Source organism: Thunnus maccoyii, chromosome 11, assembly GCF_910596095.1.
Source record: "Thunnus maccoyii chromosome 11, fThuMac1.1, whole genome shotgun sequence".
NCBI classification, from domain to species: Eukaryota; Metazoa; Chordata; class Actinopteri; order Scombriformes; family Scombridae; genus Thunnus; species Thunnus maccoyii.
The window spans coordinates 26,820,049-26,837,768 of NC_056543.1; the positions used below are offsets into that span (position 1 = coordinate 26,820,049).

Genomic DNA, 17,720 nt, shown 5'->3' on the forward strand with positions numbered 1-17,720 from the left:
GAACAGTTTCCATGTACAATTTCTCAGATGGGTCTGTGTAAAAAACCATCTGGTGTGTCAGGTTACATATTGGTATTGAAGGAAATGAAATGACAGGTGAGGTTGCAAAGGAGGCCACAAAAAGTAATCACATTGATTTGGCAGTTAGCTTCAGCAAGACAGAAATCAAGAGCATTATTAAGCAGAGATTGAAGGAAAGGTGGCAAAAGCATGGGAGGAAGAGAAGAAAGGACGATGGTTTTACAGTGTTAAAGGGAAAGTGGGAGAATCGAAGTGTGCAGGACGGAACAGAGGAGATAAGACAATAATATCAAGATGACTTAGATTTGGGCACACCGGACTAAACAGTACACTATTCAATATAGGTAAACATAATCCAGGCAAATGTGACTACTGTGGCAAGAAGAAACAATAGAGCATGTTATGTTGCACTGTCAGAAATATGAGGCAGAAAGAAGGCATCTGAAAGATGATCAGAAAGATAGAAATACACTTTGATCTAATATATATATTCTACAGAAGAACTCAAGAGATGAGTGTTATCGAATCCTATTTCAGTATCTTAGACTTACTAATTTGATCGAGAAGATATTAGGTTTTTTTTAATGAATATTATAAATACTAAACATTCTGTTCCACAGGCTATACCAGTTGGTGGCGGTAATGCGCCAATCCGTTGTTTGGCAACGGCCAATAAACCTCAAAGAAGAAGAACAAGAGGCGGAAGAGGCTGCGAAGAAGACTCTAGGTTCAGCGTCGTATCCATCGTTATGATGGCAAAACTTACACTATTATTGAGTTTTATTACCGAATTGATGCGAATAGAAGCACATTCTGCGAATTAATTGTCTTCATGTTAAGTTACGTGAGGGAAAATTAGGCATAACGACGAGTTTTGTTTTGCTTTGTGAAGCTGCAGTGCAAGGAAGGAAACCCTCCGGTTGAACAGTTTATCAGTTACAAACATAAACAGTAAGTTGACTGTTTTCTCATTAATCTGAAAGTTGACTTTAATAGGCATAATTCCACACACTCAAGCTGTCCAGTATTGAAACCTTGGACAGATAGTAATGTGCTCCTAACTAGCTACCCGGGACTGTGAGAGTAGAGACTGAAAAGCTGTGGGAAGCTAGCTCCAGTTATTGTCTCTCCCTCTCAGAGGTCAGTTTCTCACACAATCAAACAGTGATGTTTGCCTCGTAAAAACAGTTAACGTTACCGCTGTTTGACTGTATTTTCTGAATCCTCAAAGACTCTTTTAACTATCTGGATGGAAAATATTGTGCTCACTGCTTGATTAAAAACTCGTATATCCGCCACATTTACAGTCTTTTTTAGCATCAGATTCCCTCTTTGTGGTTCCTCAGACAGTGTTTCCCTGTTGAGCTGCGGTGGAAGTACAGTAACAAAAGGAGGAACTTTGGCACTAAAAAGACTAACTGAAAGTTATCTACTTGATTTGACTCATTTGAACAGCTGAAGCTTCATATTAGCCTCAGATAAACTTCTAAATACATTTTTGCACAGAGGGACAACTGTGGATTTTGATCCCTATCACTTACATTGTCAGTGTATTGTGAAGGGGTATTCTAATGGTCAGTATGAACAGGAGGAATGATTATGTTGATTATTTTTATTTGGGCACCTGACTGATTTAAGACAGGCCTGAAAAATGGTAACCTGTCCTTTTCAAGGTGGCTCACTTCCATTTATTGTCCCAGTAAACCATGACACTGTTTAAGTACACACAATACCAGAGCCCACATAAATACAATACAGCCATCATTAATGTTATTGATTCCACCAGGGCTTTTCCTGTTTTGATAAGTCAAACTTTCTGCTGTGAAAAAGATCTATTGCTACTCTTTTTTTTCTATCCAGGTAGCAGGTGGACTGCCACAGAGACACTCGTAAATAATGTTTTTGTTGTTTTGACATTGGAGATTTGAGAGCTTGCTGCTACCGTGTAATGCAAGAAATGATCAAATTCACGTGATCCTTTTCACTCACCCTCTCTGTTTGTGTTTCTTAATTTGATTTCCTTTTTCCTTTTTCCAACTCTTAATCCTAAATGTCTCATCGTCCTTGAATGCACCACAGAGGAAAGTTTTCCAAACAGTCTCTGCTCACAACTGCTTTACCACATAATAATGTAACTTCAACAGAAAGTAATTATTCAGTGTAAATTATTTCACCAGGTGTCACAATATGTTTATTTGTTACTGTGTAGAGAGTTGGATTTGGTGACATAGTTGCAGGTAACGAGCTTAAGCTCTTCTAAACTGTAATTTTGCATCCAGGTAAAACTTTGAAGAACCACCTCCAGCTATCTTGGGGTCAAAGGTCACTTTAAAATGGATGTCAGCATTGCCGTGTCGCTAATTCGCGGCCAGATGGGCGCCGTGGTGGAGCGGGCAGTGAACGGAGCAGTGGAGACGGTGCTGGCTGAGATGCTTAAAGTAGTAGGAATCAAATTTGAGGAGCTGAAAGCTCAAGTGGCGCTGATGAAGAGGGACATGAACGCGCTGCAGAGGGAGAAGTCCTTAAAAGAGAAGGAGAATGACAATATCCGTGCCAAACTGCGATACACCGAGCTGAAGTTGAAGTACTACAGGCAGGGAGTGGAGGAGGAGCTGCAGCAGAGAGCCTCTACATCCACTCTGGTCCGCATCCACCAGTCCAGCTTCCCCCAACCACAGACAGGTGGAGCATGTGTCTCATCTACCGAGGCCTCGCCATCATGCTCAACTCAGAACAGAGCTGCTGAAGGACAACATGGAAAAAGCAACCAAGGTAATGACCACTGGAATGACTGACACCTACTGGACCTTCTGCTCTGAGGAGTCTAACTTCTCCCTGTGTTTGTACTCCCAGAATGCATCTCTCCACAGGGCGTCGGCAGGCGAACCATCAGAGTGCGTGGTCAGTCAGACATGAGAGCAGCCAACTGTGACCCATCAGAAATGGTGCTTCCTGTCTCACTCTCTGTGAGCACAGTAACAGAATCTCTGGACAACAATACAGGTACAGAGCTGAGAGGGATCAGTCCATGTTGGAGTGTAGTGAGTGCTGCAGGTTTTCTTGTATTTGTTCTCTCCACACTGTTCTTTTATTATCCTCTCTGCTGGCCTCATCACATTAGATCTGAAAGCTCTGGTGGTGGCCTAAGGTAGACCAAAATGTTGTGTTTGCACAGGAAAGATGTTAGCTTGGTGAACATAATATGTTACATACCTGGTTTCGATGATTGTATCTCTCACAAGTTTGATAATTAAATCTGAGATGTCCACTACAAGCTGTCAATAGCTTCTGCCTCAAAAATTCACTACTGGTGAGGCGCTAGTCACCAACAACTGAATGCTGATTGCTCATTAATTATTGGTTACATTTGTGGCTCACAGAACCACAGCAAGCGTGTTTTAGCAGCAATGATATTGAGGATAACATTGAGGCTTTTCTCGAACCAAATTAGAGGTAGACCAATAAATCAGATGACTGGATATCAAGGATATTGACTTATTGCAGGTTTTGTATTGTTATGAGTGTACACATTGGCAGAAGTGCTGAAGATATTTTTGAGGAAATTTAAAAAGCAAGTCGTCATTTAATCTTTTGTCAGCTAGAGAGCACAGACAGGTTTATTTTTCAACTAAAAAGAAAGAAAGAAGGGTTATTGTTACATGTTTGTGTAAAATAATGACTAATGGATGATATATAATTATCAGGGTTTTTTACATGAAGAATGGAACATCCCAGGTAAATGAGACTGAACACCTGCTTGTGTGTCTTCAGGTTTCTCTTGTACCACAGAGCAAGACGTTGCTCCAAGAGAGAACGAAGAGCAGGAGGACGACTGCGAATGGACTTTCACTGTACAGCCACACACAGAGGGAATCGATGCTGTCATGGACCCTCCTCCTATCCAGGCTTTGACTCTTGAGCCAGAGCAGCAGTCAGCCGCTGGCTCGCTGTCCCCAGATGGTTCCACCCAGGCTGACAGCTCCATGCTGCCCTTCTCCACTCCACAGGTGACACACACAGACACTCAAAGAAAGTGGCCCTAGCTTCAGAAAGTGAGACAGAAATGTAGCTAGGTCCGACCTAGGAAGATTGCCGTTGTGACTTTTACATAAAAGTGACCAGGAAGCTTTTTCAGACACGAGACCAACCTGTTAGTTCGTCTGTACCCGTGTGTAGATATATGCAGGGTACATCAACGGACAACAGAGAGCATAATGACACAAAAAAGTCCAAGTCCAAAGTTGACCTGGAGATATATGGAAAGTTGTTTGTCACATGTGTTTGGACAGCCTCTATGTCTAGTAGAGGACACGCAACAATGTAGGTACATCTCTATGTTTACTGTTGAAATGCAGGTTAAGCAGGAGGCTCAGCAGCAAGAGGAAGAGGAGGAGGAGGTCATCTGTATCAAGGAGGAGCCAGAGGAAGAGCAGGAGGTGACGGCCACCCTGCTGTTTGACTGCCAGGTGCAGCACGGTCACCTGCCAGAGTCAGAGGTGAGGCTAGAGCTGAATATCAAATCTGAGAATGCTCAACGAAATCCACACTCGAGTTCTCACAGAGAGTTTTTCTTTCCAGGTTGTTTAGAAGAAAACAAAGTGCAACAGCAACAGTAAAACAGAGTGTATCTGCAAAGTTTCAGAGAGACTGTGTGCTGATTGTTTTTGTTTTGGATTTCATCAATGTTCAACATCAGGTTTTGGTGTCAACCCTTCAAGAAAAAGTGATGATGACTACTTTCTACAGTAACCTTTTTGTACCTGCATCCAACAATCAAACAGGATCAAATCTGTCAGTGATTCAGGACAGAATGAGCTCTGATTAAGGAGACAAGGGTATTCTGGGAAACTAAATTAACTTGAGGAAGTGAAGATGAGGCAGGTTAAGGGAATAACTCGTGATATCCCAGAGACAGTGGAAGAGAATCTGCAGGTGATAGTCTTTTATTTTAATGCTTTTTCTTGTTCATCCAGGCTCAAAGGTCAGGACTTCAGGCAAGCCAGAGAAATCACACTACAGCCTTCAGCTCAGATGGACCGAGCTCCTGTGAGTAGATTAGCATCTGTGCTAGTAGTATTCACTGTTACAATGATTGTTATGTAGATCAGCAACCTAAATCTGTGCTTGATTTAATATGTCAGTAAGGCCTTGAAACGTTAAACTGTGTTCACTCTCAGATCTGATGCCTCAGCCGGTGACCTCCCTGCCCTCAGTTGCAGCCTTGCCACCGGGCGTCCCTCCTCGTCAGGTGGTGCGTCCATGGAATAAAGACCTTAGCCTGTACGAGGAATACAAACTGCGCAGGAACGAGCTTCGCCGGCGAAGCCTCAACAGACGCAGAGAGCTGGAGAAAACTCTGCCTCAGCCGCTGCTGGCAGACCTGGTTAGTCCTGACCTCAGAAATATTCTACATATTCTAATGTGTAAAAGAGTTAAAATGTTGAAGAGATTAAAGGGACATTTTTTAATCAAATTATCTTCTTGTGGTGACATGTAATTATGTTGTTTTGAAGGTAAGAGAGCGTCGAGAAAAGACCAGACTGAGGGTGGCCAGATGGAGGGCAAAGAGGAAACTCCAGGCCTGTCTGAACCAGGCTCAGGTCTGTAATGACTCCGCCACTGCATATGTGTTACTAATAGGAGCACATGAACTTGAGTAAGACAATGGTTCTGTCCCTTACACAAGGAGATGTCCTATTTAGACAGCATTTCCATGTGGGAAGAAGCTGCTTTTGGCTGTTGTTAAAGGAAACCTTTAGGGATTTATTGTAGTTTTATTTTTTGTGAAAATGTGCACAATTCATATGAGAGCAGTGATACTATAATGGATCCTACTCAACATTTCATGCTCAGTACATTACCTAATTACACAGTATCCAGTACATGGTTTACTTTTTAATTATTAACAAGAAAGCTGCTATTTACAGTAAGTAGGACTCACTGTGTGTTTTCCCAGTTACATACTGTATCAATTACATAGAAGGAATCGTACGTCCCAATAGGAAAAAGACTGCACTTCTATACTTTTTCTCATTGCTAGGCTCAAGGTGGAGCTGCAGGTCTTTCCCAAACTGGCTTTCCCATCAGCAGTCAGCATCAGCATCAGCATCAGCACCAGCAGCAGCAGCTCAGAGTGCCTTGTGGTAAGATGAGACACCTTACTTCTATTTGTTTCTATTTGTTTCTTCAACACTTTGGCAACATACGGTACCTCTCAGTTCTTAAGGCCCGTTCATCACAATAGGATTATACTGTTCATGGGTGTGCACTTCAGACCCATTCAGACGGGATTAGTGTTACAGGGGTATGTGGAGAATAAAATATTCACTGTGCTCCTCAGTAATTTAACTCATTGTTCCAGACGTGCTTTTAACCATCGGGAATATACAGGATATGGTCTGTAATAGACACGGACATTCAGCAGGACAAAGCCAAAACCCTCCTCAGGGGGGCGCAGGAGAGTTGAAAATGAGGCAAAGGTACTGCATGAGGTGAATCAGAGTCACATATAATACTCCTTCTCCAAGTCATTACTCAGTAAAATCTCAATACAAAGACATTAAACACATATTGTACATTCAGTGTGACTTACACCTCCCAAGGATATCATTTTCTATGATGTCCATCACCAATAAACCTCCATAAATCCCCTTAAGAACTTGCCTAAGAATCATCACATTTTTCAGTTTCCTTCAGTATCAAAGTAACCCAGGGATAGTTGTCACGCTTTCAATGGCGTTAATTTCCCAAACCGTAAACAAATTTAGGCTAAAAATGGGCTTCAAATGACAATACCAGTGCCTACCTGTAGCTGACATTACAGCGGCCTATCTGATGTCTTGCTCTCCTAATGGTTTAATTTTTACCTGTTGTCATATTGGTTCCCAGACAGATCTATATGTTGGTGTCAGCGTGTTTCCATCTGTCAGATTAGCAAAATCATTTTTGTAGTAGGACAAGCAGGACAAAGGGAAGGTCATTTCAGCTGTGATTATTACAGGGGAGGGATGAAAAATTATGCACAACTGGACAAAAATCACAGACCAGGGAAGAGAGAGAAAGAAAGAAATCCTGTCTGAATGGAGGTAATGAACACATTTGCTGAAGTGGTTAGTAACTGTGGAAGGATGCTTACAATGAACACTAAATCTTTTAACATACATATAGCATGTGAGTATTGTATTGTTGTATTAAGACCCCATTATAATACTATACAGAAAATATTTGTCTTTATATTTGTAGGACACATAGCTATTCAAGTTGAATTAATCTTCTCTCACATGCTCATTTGCTCCTTTTTTTAACCAATGAAATGGTTTCTTGTGTTTCAGCGTCCACCTCCAGTAGTCAGCAGAGACAGAGCTCACTGTCTCAGTCCAACAGCTTCCTCAACATGTCAGCAGTAAACAGCATCTCTGCACCTCTCCCCTTCATTAACCCCCCTTCCTCCTCCTCCTCCGCCTCTCTGCTCCTGAGAGGCCCCAACATGACTGCACGTGCCAATCAGCATACTGTGACATCATCATCCTCCTGCTCCTACCCTCAGGTCAGCATATCGCAGCAGAGTATCTCTCTGACAGATACAGATATCTTGCAGTGAGATGATTCAGATGAATGAGCCGAGAAAGATTTGACTTTGTTTGTCAAGTATGTTGATATTCAGGTGGCGTCAGCACCTACCTGCAGAATGTAGCAAGTCCTCGATCGGTGATGCAAACATCTTCGTGTTGCCATCCAGAGTAGCTTAATGAAACACGTCCTTGAAACTTTGGTCCAATTTTGCTTACTTTACACTGAACTTCTATTCCCGGAAGGAAAAGAAAACATCTTAATAACAATATGATCTTTCTTTGTAAGTTAATATATAAAAATAACAATGTGTTTTGACAAACAACACAAAATGAGGACCTGCACATCCAAACTGCATTCATGTCTTTACTGAGTACAGATAACAATGTGGTGGATCTTCATCAGGTCAAACTATAAGCACCTTATTCCCACTCATATATACTGACAGAAAATTAGAGCACCTCATGTTGATCACTGTGTATTTGCTGTTACCTGCTCATAATACATTTTTTATCCTCAATTTACATCAGTTACACTTAACATTAGTATCAGTTGACCTAAACAGGCTCTGTAAACTCTTATACAAATTGTAATGCATTCAAATATTCAAATAAAAACACTTCAACAACACTCAAAGACAATTGTGTATCAACTAATTCTCCTGTATACAGAAAGTAAATGTATACATTATTTGTGTTTGTCTTTGGGTGGTGAAATGAGTATATACTGTAGAGTACCTCCCCCATACATGTTGAACATGGATTAAATGTGCCACAGGGACAACTGATCATTACATTTTCTAATGTTTATGTGTCTCTTTTCATTATTGGACATCAGGGTCTTCCAGTGTGTGGCAGTGCACTTAGTTGTGGAGCTGAAATGTGTACAAGATAAACTCCTCTGCTTGGGCCTTATTAGGACACATAGAGACATCATTTGAGAGGTATCATAAAAGTTTTTTACTAGGAACATGTCAAGACTTCTAACAAGAACAAGAACATCTGTGGACATTTACCAGATAAAAATGAGAAGCCTGAAACTATTCAGTTATAATAAATTCAGCTAAAAGAAGCGTTGCATGAAACTTTTTAACAATGGTTCTTTAAGGAGGGGATTACATAATCTTAAAGTCATTCATATTTTCAACAGATGTGTAGATTAATAGTGTGAACATTGCCTAGGTGTGTGTTATCCATTGATTATCTTCTGAGAGATTGCTCCTGGCAGTGTGTAGAACAGCAAGGCGAGGAACAACACCGTGATGAGCAGGACCAGGGCGATGATGATGTACTTCTTGTAGCTTCGCCACACCAGATGGAAGAAACACTTGAATGGGTTGACGAACCATGAGAAGGAGGTGTCTGGACGACTGTGAGGGGGACAGAGAGAGAAAGTGTTTGGGTGACTGAAACAACACTTCAGAATGTTAAGTTTCCTCGGCAGGGTTTTGTTCAGAGTTTTGAAAATGTGCAAAGACGGCAACTAAATTACCAGAAGAACATGTCAGAGATGTAGTGTGTAGTTACTGAGCCCAGCTGTTGAGGGTCAGTAAGTCATAAACTCTGTGTAAATAAGAGTCCAGCACATCAAATAATATATTGTTTTCCTTATTTCACATCTGGTAAATCAGCTAAAAAACAAGATGTTTACAAAAACATCAACCAAAACTAAAATAACATCGCATTCAGGCTACAAAACCAACTGTTTCTCTAGAGGTCTTTCAATGGAATTGAATTAAAGCACTGAAGTGAAACAAGAACTTTGAGGTTCTGTCCCAGATGTTTAAAAACCTTGTTCAATATCACACTTACATTTTCTAATAATGCAAATTAATAAAAATCCAGGCTTGGAACCATAGCCTTACTCAACAGTATGCTGTGTGGATTACTGGATGTGTGTTTACTTAAACATTCGTCCTGGCTGGGAAAAATTCATGGGAGCTGTAGTTTTTTGTGTGCAAACAAATGAATTGTTAACATTATGAAGTGTAACAGTAAATGCTCCAGTAGGTATTGCTTATCTTAGAATATAGTCAGTAAACTCCAGGAACACATTTCACTCTTTCAGAAAGTCGGATGGGGGAAAAAACCTGAGTCACAGAAGCTAGTAGAACAACGGCTAGCTCGGAGCTAACGTCAGGCTTTGCCTTCATAAAGATTAAGGTTGGCATGAAGTCATGCCTCAGTATGCCTGCGAGTGGTCAACAGTGTGATGTAATGCATATATTTTAGTGAAGTGTTTACTTCTCGTTTTGAGGAACTTTTCAGTGGCATCTGCTTCCTCTGTGTCTCAAGCTCCTCGCTCTGAAGCGGACACCGTTACACATTCAACACATCAGACTGGATTTTGTTTAGAGTGTACTGGCTTCTCTTACTTTGGTTTTGGCAGTGGCTCCGGCTCTTTGCGGGCTCGACCAACAGGATTTTTTTCTGCTTCTTCAGCTATCACAAGATGGAACTCCGCCTCCACTTTCCCCTAAAGTTTTCAGAGCACACGACACACCTGTCAATCAAGGTCTCATCCAGTGTTTGTCAATTTGTATGAATCGCTGTTTGTTTTTGGTTTGTACAGTATGTGTGTGTATGCATACAGTCAGCTCTCCAGACTTGCTGAAGGGCCACCAGCCTCTTGCTCTCTTCTGCTGGAAGATGGAGATTCTCTCTGTCCCGTCTGTCAACATGTCCGCCTTACACGACTTGGCCGTTTTTGCTCCCCGAGGGAAACCGTGGAGGTCTAACTCCACCGTTCCTGCGTACACAAACATTCAATTAGTTAAACAGAAAAAAAAGAAATGCAGAAACGTGGAGAAGCCGTCACACACACCTAGGAAGTCGTCAGAGGAGAGCGTCTCAAAGTCCCAGACCTGCAGAATGAGGATGGCAGGAAGCTTCTGTTCCGTTTTATCCAAAGAGAAAATGCTCTCTCTCTTTTTCACCACTACCACCTGTGAAAGAGGGAGGAAAAGACAGACAGATTGAACTCAGGTATGTTTTACTCATTGTCTTTTTACTCGTTATCTATTTGAGGTATGCTGGGAATAATATTATAGCAATTGTTTGGATTCTGGGTCATGCTCACTCCAGCAGGGTGCAGTGAGGTTTGAACCTGCATCTATCTGTCTTTCAGTACCTTCTCAGCAGGCAGGTAGTTGAAGGGGAAGACAAAGCGCCAGTTGAAGTTTCCCTCTCCAGTCAGAGAGTTGTAGTGGACGTCAGTCTCCTGTCGGTCATCCTCTAAACCTTTCAGCCAGCTACAGAGAGGGAGAAGGAGAGTGTATGAACATCTTTCTCAGGAGGCAAAAGAAGGCTAACGGCCTAAAGTAAACAATGGGTCTGACATTGTGACAATTTAAAATTGTTCCTAAAATCAAAAGATCAGAAATAAAACCCAGCTCTGGAGGGACAAGGAGGAGATTATAAAAAATCCCTACTTTTTCTCTCACCAAAAGTATGTCCTGAGAAGTATTTTGTTTGTTCTATTAACTTAAAGGACAGGTTCACAAGTTTTTGAGTCTGTCTTAAAACAACAGTCAAATGCCCAAATGAACACTGAAAGAGGTTTTACTGGCTGCAATCATTCCTCCTGTTCATACTGTCCATTAGAAGATCCCCCCCTAATGTGTTAACAATGTAAGTGATGGGGGACAAAATCAATCCTCTGAGTTAGTCAAATAAAGTAGATATCAGTTACAGTCTTATTGGTAAAAAAAAAAAAAAAGTAGGCCTGTGGATTATGTCCCCATCACTTACCTTGAAAGTGCATTATGAAGTGATCTCTTAATGGCCAGCATGAACAGGAAGAATGATTACAGCAAGAAAAGTGTGTTATTGTTCATTTGGTCACCTGACTTTTGTTTTAGGACAGACTTGAAAAATTGTGAACCTGTCCTTTAAGTAATGTAGCCTTTTAAAATACAGCCCTAAACCTTTAAGTGGAACACTCTTCTCTAAGTATTTTTGTTTCAGCATTACTTTTATGAGAGAAAGCAAAACTTTTGCAAGAAAAACTAACAAATATGTCTTTGAAAAAGACAGAAGAAGTTTGTCATTACCCCTTGACGTAGATATCACTGGACTGTTGACCGGTCAGGAAGTTACTGTCCTCTAGAATCACATCCTCCGTGTTCCAGATGATGATTCGCAGCTCATACCTGCACACCCAAACACACACATGTTTGTTTTTCTTTTTCAAAAACAAATATCGTTTTGTAAAGACATTAAATATTGGTTAGCATGTCATGCTGTCAGGTGCTGTTGGACAGACTGCTCTCACCCTTTGGGTTTTCGAGGTGAAATGTCCACTGGAGGTCTAGGATGAGGCAAGTCCATGGGAAAGATATCTACCCACATCTGGACCTGACCCTACACACACACACACACACACACACACACTGTTGATCCAAAGCAGTTTGTGATGCATAAGTATGTATTTTTAGTCAGATATTAAATGCTGAAATGTTTGGCCTAGAGGTGATATTTTTGCTTCTGCTGGTGGAAAACACAAAGCTTGACATACAGATCCCTGCTGCCTTTTTAAAGCAGGTTGTCTGTGGAAAAAAGTGTAAAAATGCTTAGGTTATATGTTCCCTCCAGAGCTGTGTGCTTAGTTATACCTGGTCCATCCCAGGCCGGGCCTTGTGGAACAGAGTTCTGGTCTCGATGTGTTCTGGTACCAGTTTGCATCCCACAGCTGGGATCTCTGCCCAGCGATGCAGGACCTTCAGAGACAAGTGCTCATAGCACTCCACCGGCTCATCTGGGATATGTGCACACATTGTCATCAATATTATACACATACACACACACACACACACACACACACACACACACACACACACACACCACAAGGCTATCATCATAAATTAACCTGAAGTCTATGTCATTTACGCTCACAATCCAACTGTGTCATACACCTTATAGTTGCTTTGGACAGAAGATTCTGCCCAAACAATAAATGTAAATGATACAATTGCAGCACTTTAAAACACTGGCCAAACATTTTACCTGATCTAAATACTAAGATAAAACTTTGTATTTAGATAAAGAATATTAATATGTTTAATAGTAATGTACCAAACATCTATCTATCTGTCTCTTAAAGATTAACACTGACAGAAGTGACATAACTATTACAGACGCCTGCATTGACATAGGCAATAGTTTGGCTTCAAAATAACAAAAAAAAAGGCAAGCCCCAAAATACATTGACTTCAATATTGGGCACAACATAACATTTCCAAATGAGCAACACATGTGTTTGACAAGCACCCCGTCTTTTTGAAGGGTTCAGAGACCAACATGTTACACTTTGCTTATTAACTCCTTACGATGAGTATGTCCAAATCTAGCAAAGATGTAATAAGAGAACATATCAGAAGTCACAAACATTACCTAAACAGAAATGTTACCATTTAATGTTTCATACTTCTATAAATAAAGGGAAGAAGCTACAGTTAGATGAAAATATAAACTAGGAAAGAGAAAATGACAGCACAGAGACACATTCCGGTGATGTGGGAATATGCCATAGGCAAAAACATGCAGTAACTGGCAGAACATCATCCAGAATAAAACATAAGACCAGATGTCTAAATGCTGGCAAGATACTTAGAGCACACAAAGCTCTCTTTGTGTGTTTATTGAGTAATCAAGAAGTTCTCCACTACAGCATCCTTTCTATGAAACCAAAGACATGAGCAAGCATTGTAGCTAACCCCGAAATGGGAACTTTTCCTATAAAGAAGAGACACTTCAGTTGGAAAATCCTGCAAATCACTGCAGATCTCTGTCACTTTAGATGTTATTGAATAGGTGCAAAGGTTATAGTTAACTTGCATCTCAAGAGTAATATGTTGTGTGTCTGGAGCGTACCTTCATGCATGAAGAGCGTCTTGCCAGCGAAGACTTTGTCAGCCAAAGTGATGCGTCCTGGTCTGAAATGAGGACCATCTAGACCGTTTTCTCTGCACAGCTTAGACAGCAGCTCTGATGGCTTCAGACAGTCTCTCCAGGCATTATAACCCTCACTGACAGACACACAAAGCGGTAAGAGAAGGAACAGTGCCTTTATTTTACAGTAAGAGTCACTCAGAATGATTATTTACCAATTAGTCAACATGGCCCTGAAGGAACCAAATGGAAAAAATAAATCTGAATTATCTTCTCCCCTCTGGTTCCCAAAGAGGAGACAAATGTCCAGACTCACAGACTGTACTCAGAAGGGAGTCCACAAGTGGCTCTGTGTCGGCTGTAGAATCTGTTCTCCAGGTCAATGCGAGTCTCTCCTATCAGGTCGTCCCCTCCCACCATGTCATAGTCATAGATTAACACAGACAGCAGAGACTCCTGAGGAAATGTCGCCTGCATCTCAAAAGACCTGAAATAATGAAAGAGAAACAATCTGAGAGGTTCTGCAGCAGGCTTACAAGGTGAAACTTCTGGGGCGGCTTCTACTTTAAGCTGTAGTCAGGCAGCCATTTACCTTCCAAACACAGGGTTTAGCTGTTTAGGGATGTAGTTGTCTCTGTCTTTGATTTCATTCTTGCCAAGCCGAACAACGATGTAAGGGTCTGCCTTCCCATCCTGGTCAGCTGGGTGAAGGTTAGACGCCTGGGGAGAACATTTAAGAACATTTATAGACATCTTAAACCAAGATTGATCGTCATTTTTAAAAAAAGATCCACAACAGAGCATGGCTCACAGAGACGATGTAAACCCGAATGAGGACTTGGACCGGGCCATTAGGTGGGATTCCTCTGTTGACCCTGAAGCACCCAGTGTTCTCGGCTTCTTCCCAGTCCTCTGCCTCGTCATCAGTCAGCTTATACAGGCAGAAACGCCCCTGCAGAGAAGGAATTCACAGTCCAATACATCAATGGTGAAGATATGTCAAGTGGGATCCTTAGAGGACGTTCAACCTAATTGTCTCACCTTGAATTTGCCAACGAACCTCTCCTGTGTCACCCCCTCTTCCTCATTGGCTTTTCCTCTGAACAACTCATATGTATTCACCCAGTCGTCAAAAGCCCCAAACTCTGCCTCCAGCTCTTTGTTGTACAGCTGCAGAGAGCAGGACAGGATCAGTATCACCCCATTGAACTTTTCTCTCTCTGACACATTTCAGTAGTAAGATAAATTGTTTGATTTAAAAAAATTGCACACATTTTTAAGATTATTTATAGTAATCATGCAAAAATTACAAAATCAATCCACATGAAATTCAACATGTCTACAAGAAAATAAAATAGTAATTCCTTTATGCACACTAATTTGAGCTATGCTGCGAATGTCCTGATGTCACAATCTCTATGAACTAATATCAGTGATAATGGTGCACATTGTCCTGCCCTAACAGGTGCAACAAAGACAAACAGGAGTGTGAGGGAACTGCTGATAGTAGTAGTAGGAAATTAATCTGTGCTGCAGTTAGCTGTATTGTCTGAGCCCTCTTTCACTCTCAAATCTAGATGGCTGATAAAACCAACAGTGTTTGTGAATTGAGTACCCGCAGTGTGGCTAGTTTAGTAGGCAGACTTGGCTCCGGTGTTGCTTTTAATTTCAGTTTCCTCTTCTTGTCTCCATCCGACTGGCTACTGACTGATGGAACAAACAAGACATATATGTTTAGTGGGAAACATGACATAGAGAGCAAAGAACTTTTATTTTTACTGTGATGACACAGAAGCGACAATCTAGATGCTAGAAGTAGTAGTAGTAGAAACTCTTAAGAGCGAGGTCTGTGATTTACACCAAGCCCCTTTCCTATTCACCAAAAGAAAAAAGAAACAAAAAAGATGAACAGTTCCCTTTTATCATGTGTCAAGTACCATCATTTGTTTGTTTCCTTTTAATGCTGTTAATCTTTCCGGATAAATACAAATCTTTCAAATGCTGGCCACCCAAACATAGAGAACACAGTGATCCTTGTGAGACAAAAGTGTATGGCACTGTGTCCACTGCTGAAAAACCAGAAGCTGGAGGCTAGCAGTGGTAGCTGCAGGGTAGATCATGCAGTGACAGAACCACACAACAAGTAATGTGCTTATATGTTACAACCTAAACTAGCCAAAACCAGAGATGCCTACAGTATATACCACTGAAACCAATAAGATACCATCAATTCCCAGGATGCTAAGCAGATTTTCTTACAGAAATTTAAACATGGGATTTAAAATGCTCAATCCCCCATCAATGACAACAACTTTCTTAGTTTCATGTCTTTGTCCTTACCCAAGGAGTCTATTCCATCGCTGAGCATGGTGTGGAACGACAGAGCTGCAATACACAACAACGTGTGTGTGTGTGTCAGGGGCAAAGTGTTGGATAACCTTTCCTATGATCAGTTTACCTACATTTTAATTACAGACCTAAATACATATTATCAGTGGTGAACATGTTGTGTGTTCTAAAGTTGTTTTTGCCAAGATCTCCAATCACATTGTAATTAAATTACTGTTAGTCACCACCAACATCTGGTAAGGAGTAGGTAAGACATAGTTTGTTACTCTCCATTTAATACAGCTGAACTCATGATTTAGTTGTTGTCATTTACATATTTCTGTTGTCGGAAGTCAAATATTTATTTGGCTGTGGCTCATAAATGCTCCCTTTTAGTCAGGCAAACATTAAGGACTCCAGTACTGCACAAAGAAGTCAGCAATGTCACTACTTTATGATCATGAGATTATCTGAAAAACAAGCATAACACAACCAGCTGTTCAGAGAACACCTCCAACATGGCTGTCTGAGGGAGGCATAATGTCACCAAAGAGGAGTTCTTACCTCTTTCGAACACATGGGGGAATGGAGAGCCCTCCCTCTGCTTGGCCTAGAATACAAACAGGAGGGCAAATGTTTGACATTTTCAAATTTTCAAATGATTTTTTTTTAATCTTTTGCAAGCCTGTGTTTAACACATACACTCAAAGCTACCTGTTTCTCTACAGATGCGTAGTATTTGGACCACCAATCGATGACACTCTCTGCTGATTCGTCAGCGATGGTACGTTTCCTCCGCTTGGTGGAACGACCACGAGTGCTCTTTGTGCTGCTGTCCTGGATTTAAAACATACACACATGCAAATAACATTAAAAGAGTTGAATATGTGACCAAGAAGAACACTGTTTTTGATCTGTGCACACACACACGCGTGTGTGTGTATCAGTCAACTGGTCTTAAGTTGACTGTTAGGTTGTGCAATTGGGAACAAAAGCTGTGTCCCCAACTGGCAAAATGCTGATTTTTGGGTCAGTAGTTATGGTTAGGGTTACGGCAAGTCTCCAGGAAATTAATGTAAGTCTATGTAAATACCCCAAAAGATACTTAGGTAAACCTGTGTGTGTGTGTGTGTGTGTTTGTGTTCACCTTTTTCTTCGCAGGTCGAGGCTTTTGGGTAGGCGGGGCTGGAGGAGGGGCTTCTTCCTCCACAGTGATCAGGAAATCCTGATTTGCTGCTGCTCCGGTGGAACTGCTCTCTCCAGCAGGCTGAGACAGTCCTATTGGACAAGACAAAGATCTTCTTGATTAGAGGATAAATAATTTGTAATCAAACCCTCTATCATCATCATTAGCACTTTCTACCCATTTCCAATGGGCAGATTGGCAAGGTCCACTCACTGGGCCTTTTCCAGAGCTTTCAGTCACATCAGCAGGTGGTTTTATGACAGCAATGAGATGTGACTGAAAGCTTCAGAAAATTTCCAGTAAGTGGACCTTGGGCAACAAATGTTTTATTGAACTACTATTTCCAGGGACAATAATAAACCTTCAAGCTAAATAGACATATAGTTTATGGGCTCTGCATATGCCATTTTATTGGTCAAAAAAATCAGATGTTTTAAAAAAGAATGTGGTAAAAGTAGTAATTGTTAACCATACAGAGCTATTTGGTCTAACAAACAAAAAAATCTAACAACATAAACAAGGAACATCAGGCTCGGAGGGTGATTTTAGGGTCTTGTGGTATTTCAAGTAAGTTCTTTTCTGGCTTTTACCAGAGTGTTTTTAACGGCCTGAATGTAGCTGCTCTTAAACATTATCAGAGGCATCTACTTTCTATCACTTTACTACGTTGTTTGACAATGACTAGAAGCAATAATATATCAGCACCACAGGGCTGTGTCCTCAGCCCC

General features: G+C 41.2%; 2 protein-coding genes across 3 annotated transcripts in view; one reads left to right on the plus strand and one right to left on the minus strand.

Moving 5' to 3' along the window:
• The first annotated feature begins 698 nt into the window (after positions 1-698).
• Positions 699-8,220, plus strand: si:ch211-67e16.4. 2 transcript variants are annotated; one of them, XM_042426363.1, is made up of 10 exons: positions 699-972; positions 2,301-2,793; positions 2,875-3,024; positions 3,793-4,028; positions 4,377-4,517; positions 4,995-5,067; positions 5,199-5,404; positions 5,535-5,621; positions 6,062-6,164; positions 7,353-8,220. In XM_042426363.1, the coding sequence occupies exons 2-10, from the start codon at positions 2,355-2,357 to the stop codon at positions 7,619-7,621; spliced, it is 1,704 nt and encodes a 567-aa protein (XP_042282297.1). In that variant the 5' UTR covers positions 699-972; positions 2,301-2,354; the 3' UTR covers positions 7,622-8,220. The 2 variants fall into 2 exon arrangements, with proteins under 2 accessions (XP_042282297.1, XP_042282298.1); XM_042426364.1 differs by having other exon boundaries at positions 5,235-5,404.
• The window catches only part of fer1l6 (fer-1 like family member 6), a 31,550-nt gene continuing 21,908 nt past the window's right edge, over positions 8,079-17,720 (minus strand). The window contains exons 18-35 of the mRNA XM_042426362.1: positions 16,954-17,084; positions 16,521-16,643; positions 16,371-16,416; positions 15,819-15,863; positions 15,094-15,185; positions 14,520-14,648; positions 14,290-14,430; positions 14,071-14,198; positions 13,795-13,965; positions 13,461-13,615; positions 12,203-12,345; positions 11,863-11,951; positions 11,642-11,740; positions 10,720-10,840; positions 10,414-10,534; positions 10,181-10,338; positions 9,965-10,065; positions 8,079-8,959 (exon numbers count right to left, since the gene is read on the minus strand). Of these exons, the coding sequence (XP_042282296.1) occupies positions 8,779-8,959; positions 9,965-10,065; positions 10,181-10,338; positions 10,414-10,534; positions 10,720-10,840; positions 11,642-11,740; positions 11,863-11,951; positions 12,203-12,345; positions 13,461-13,615; positions 13,795-13,965; positions 14,071-14,198; positions 14,290-14,430; positions 14,520-14,648; positions 15,094-15,185; positions 15,819-15,863; positions 16,371-16,416; positions 16,521-16,643; positions 16,954-17,084 (2,174 nt within the window). The 3' untranslated portion in view covers positions 8,079-8,778. The remainder of the gene's footprint in view (positions 8,960-9,964; positions 10,066-10,180; positions 10,339-10,413; positions 10,535-10,719; positions 10,841-11,641; positions 11,741-11,862; positions 11,952-12,202; positions 12,346-13,460; positions 13,616-13,794; positions 13,966-14,070; positions 14,199-14,289; positions 14,431-14,519; positions 14,649-15,093; positions 15,186-15,818; positions 15,864-16,370; positions 16,417-16,520; positions 16,644-16,953; positions 17,085-17,720) is intronic.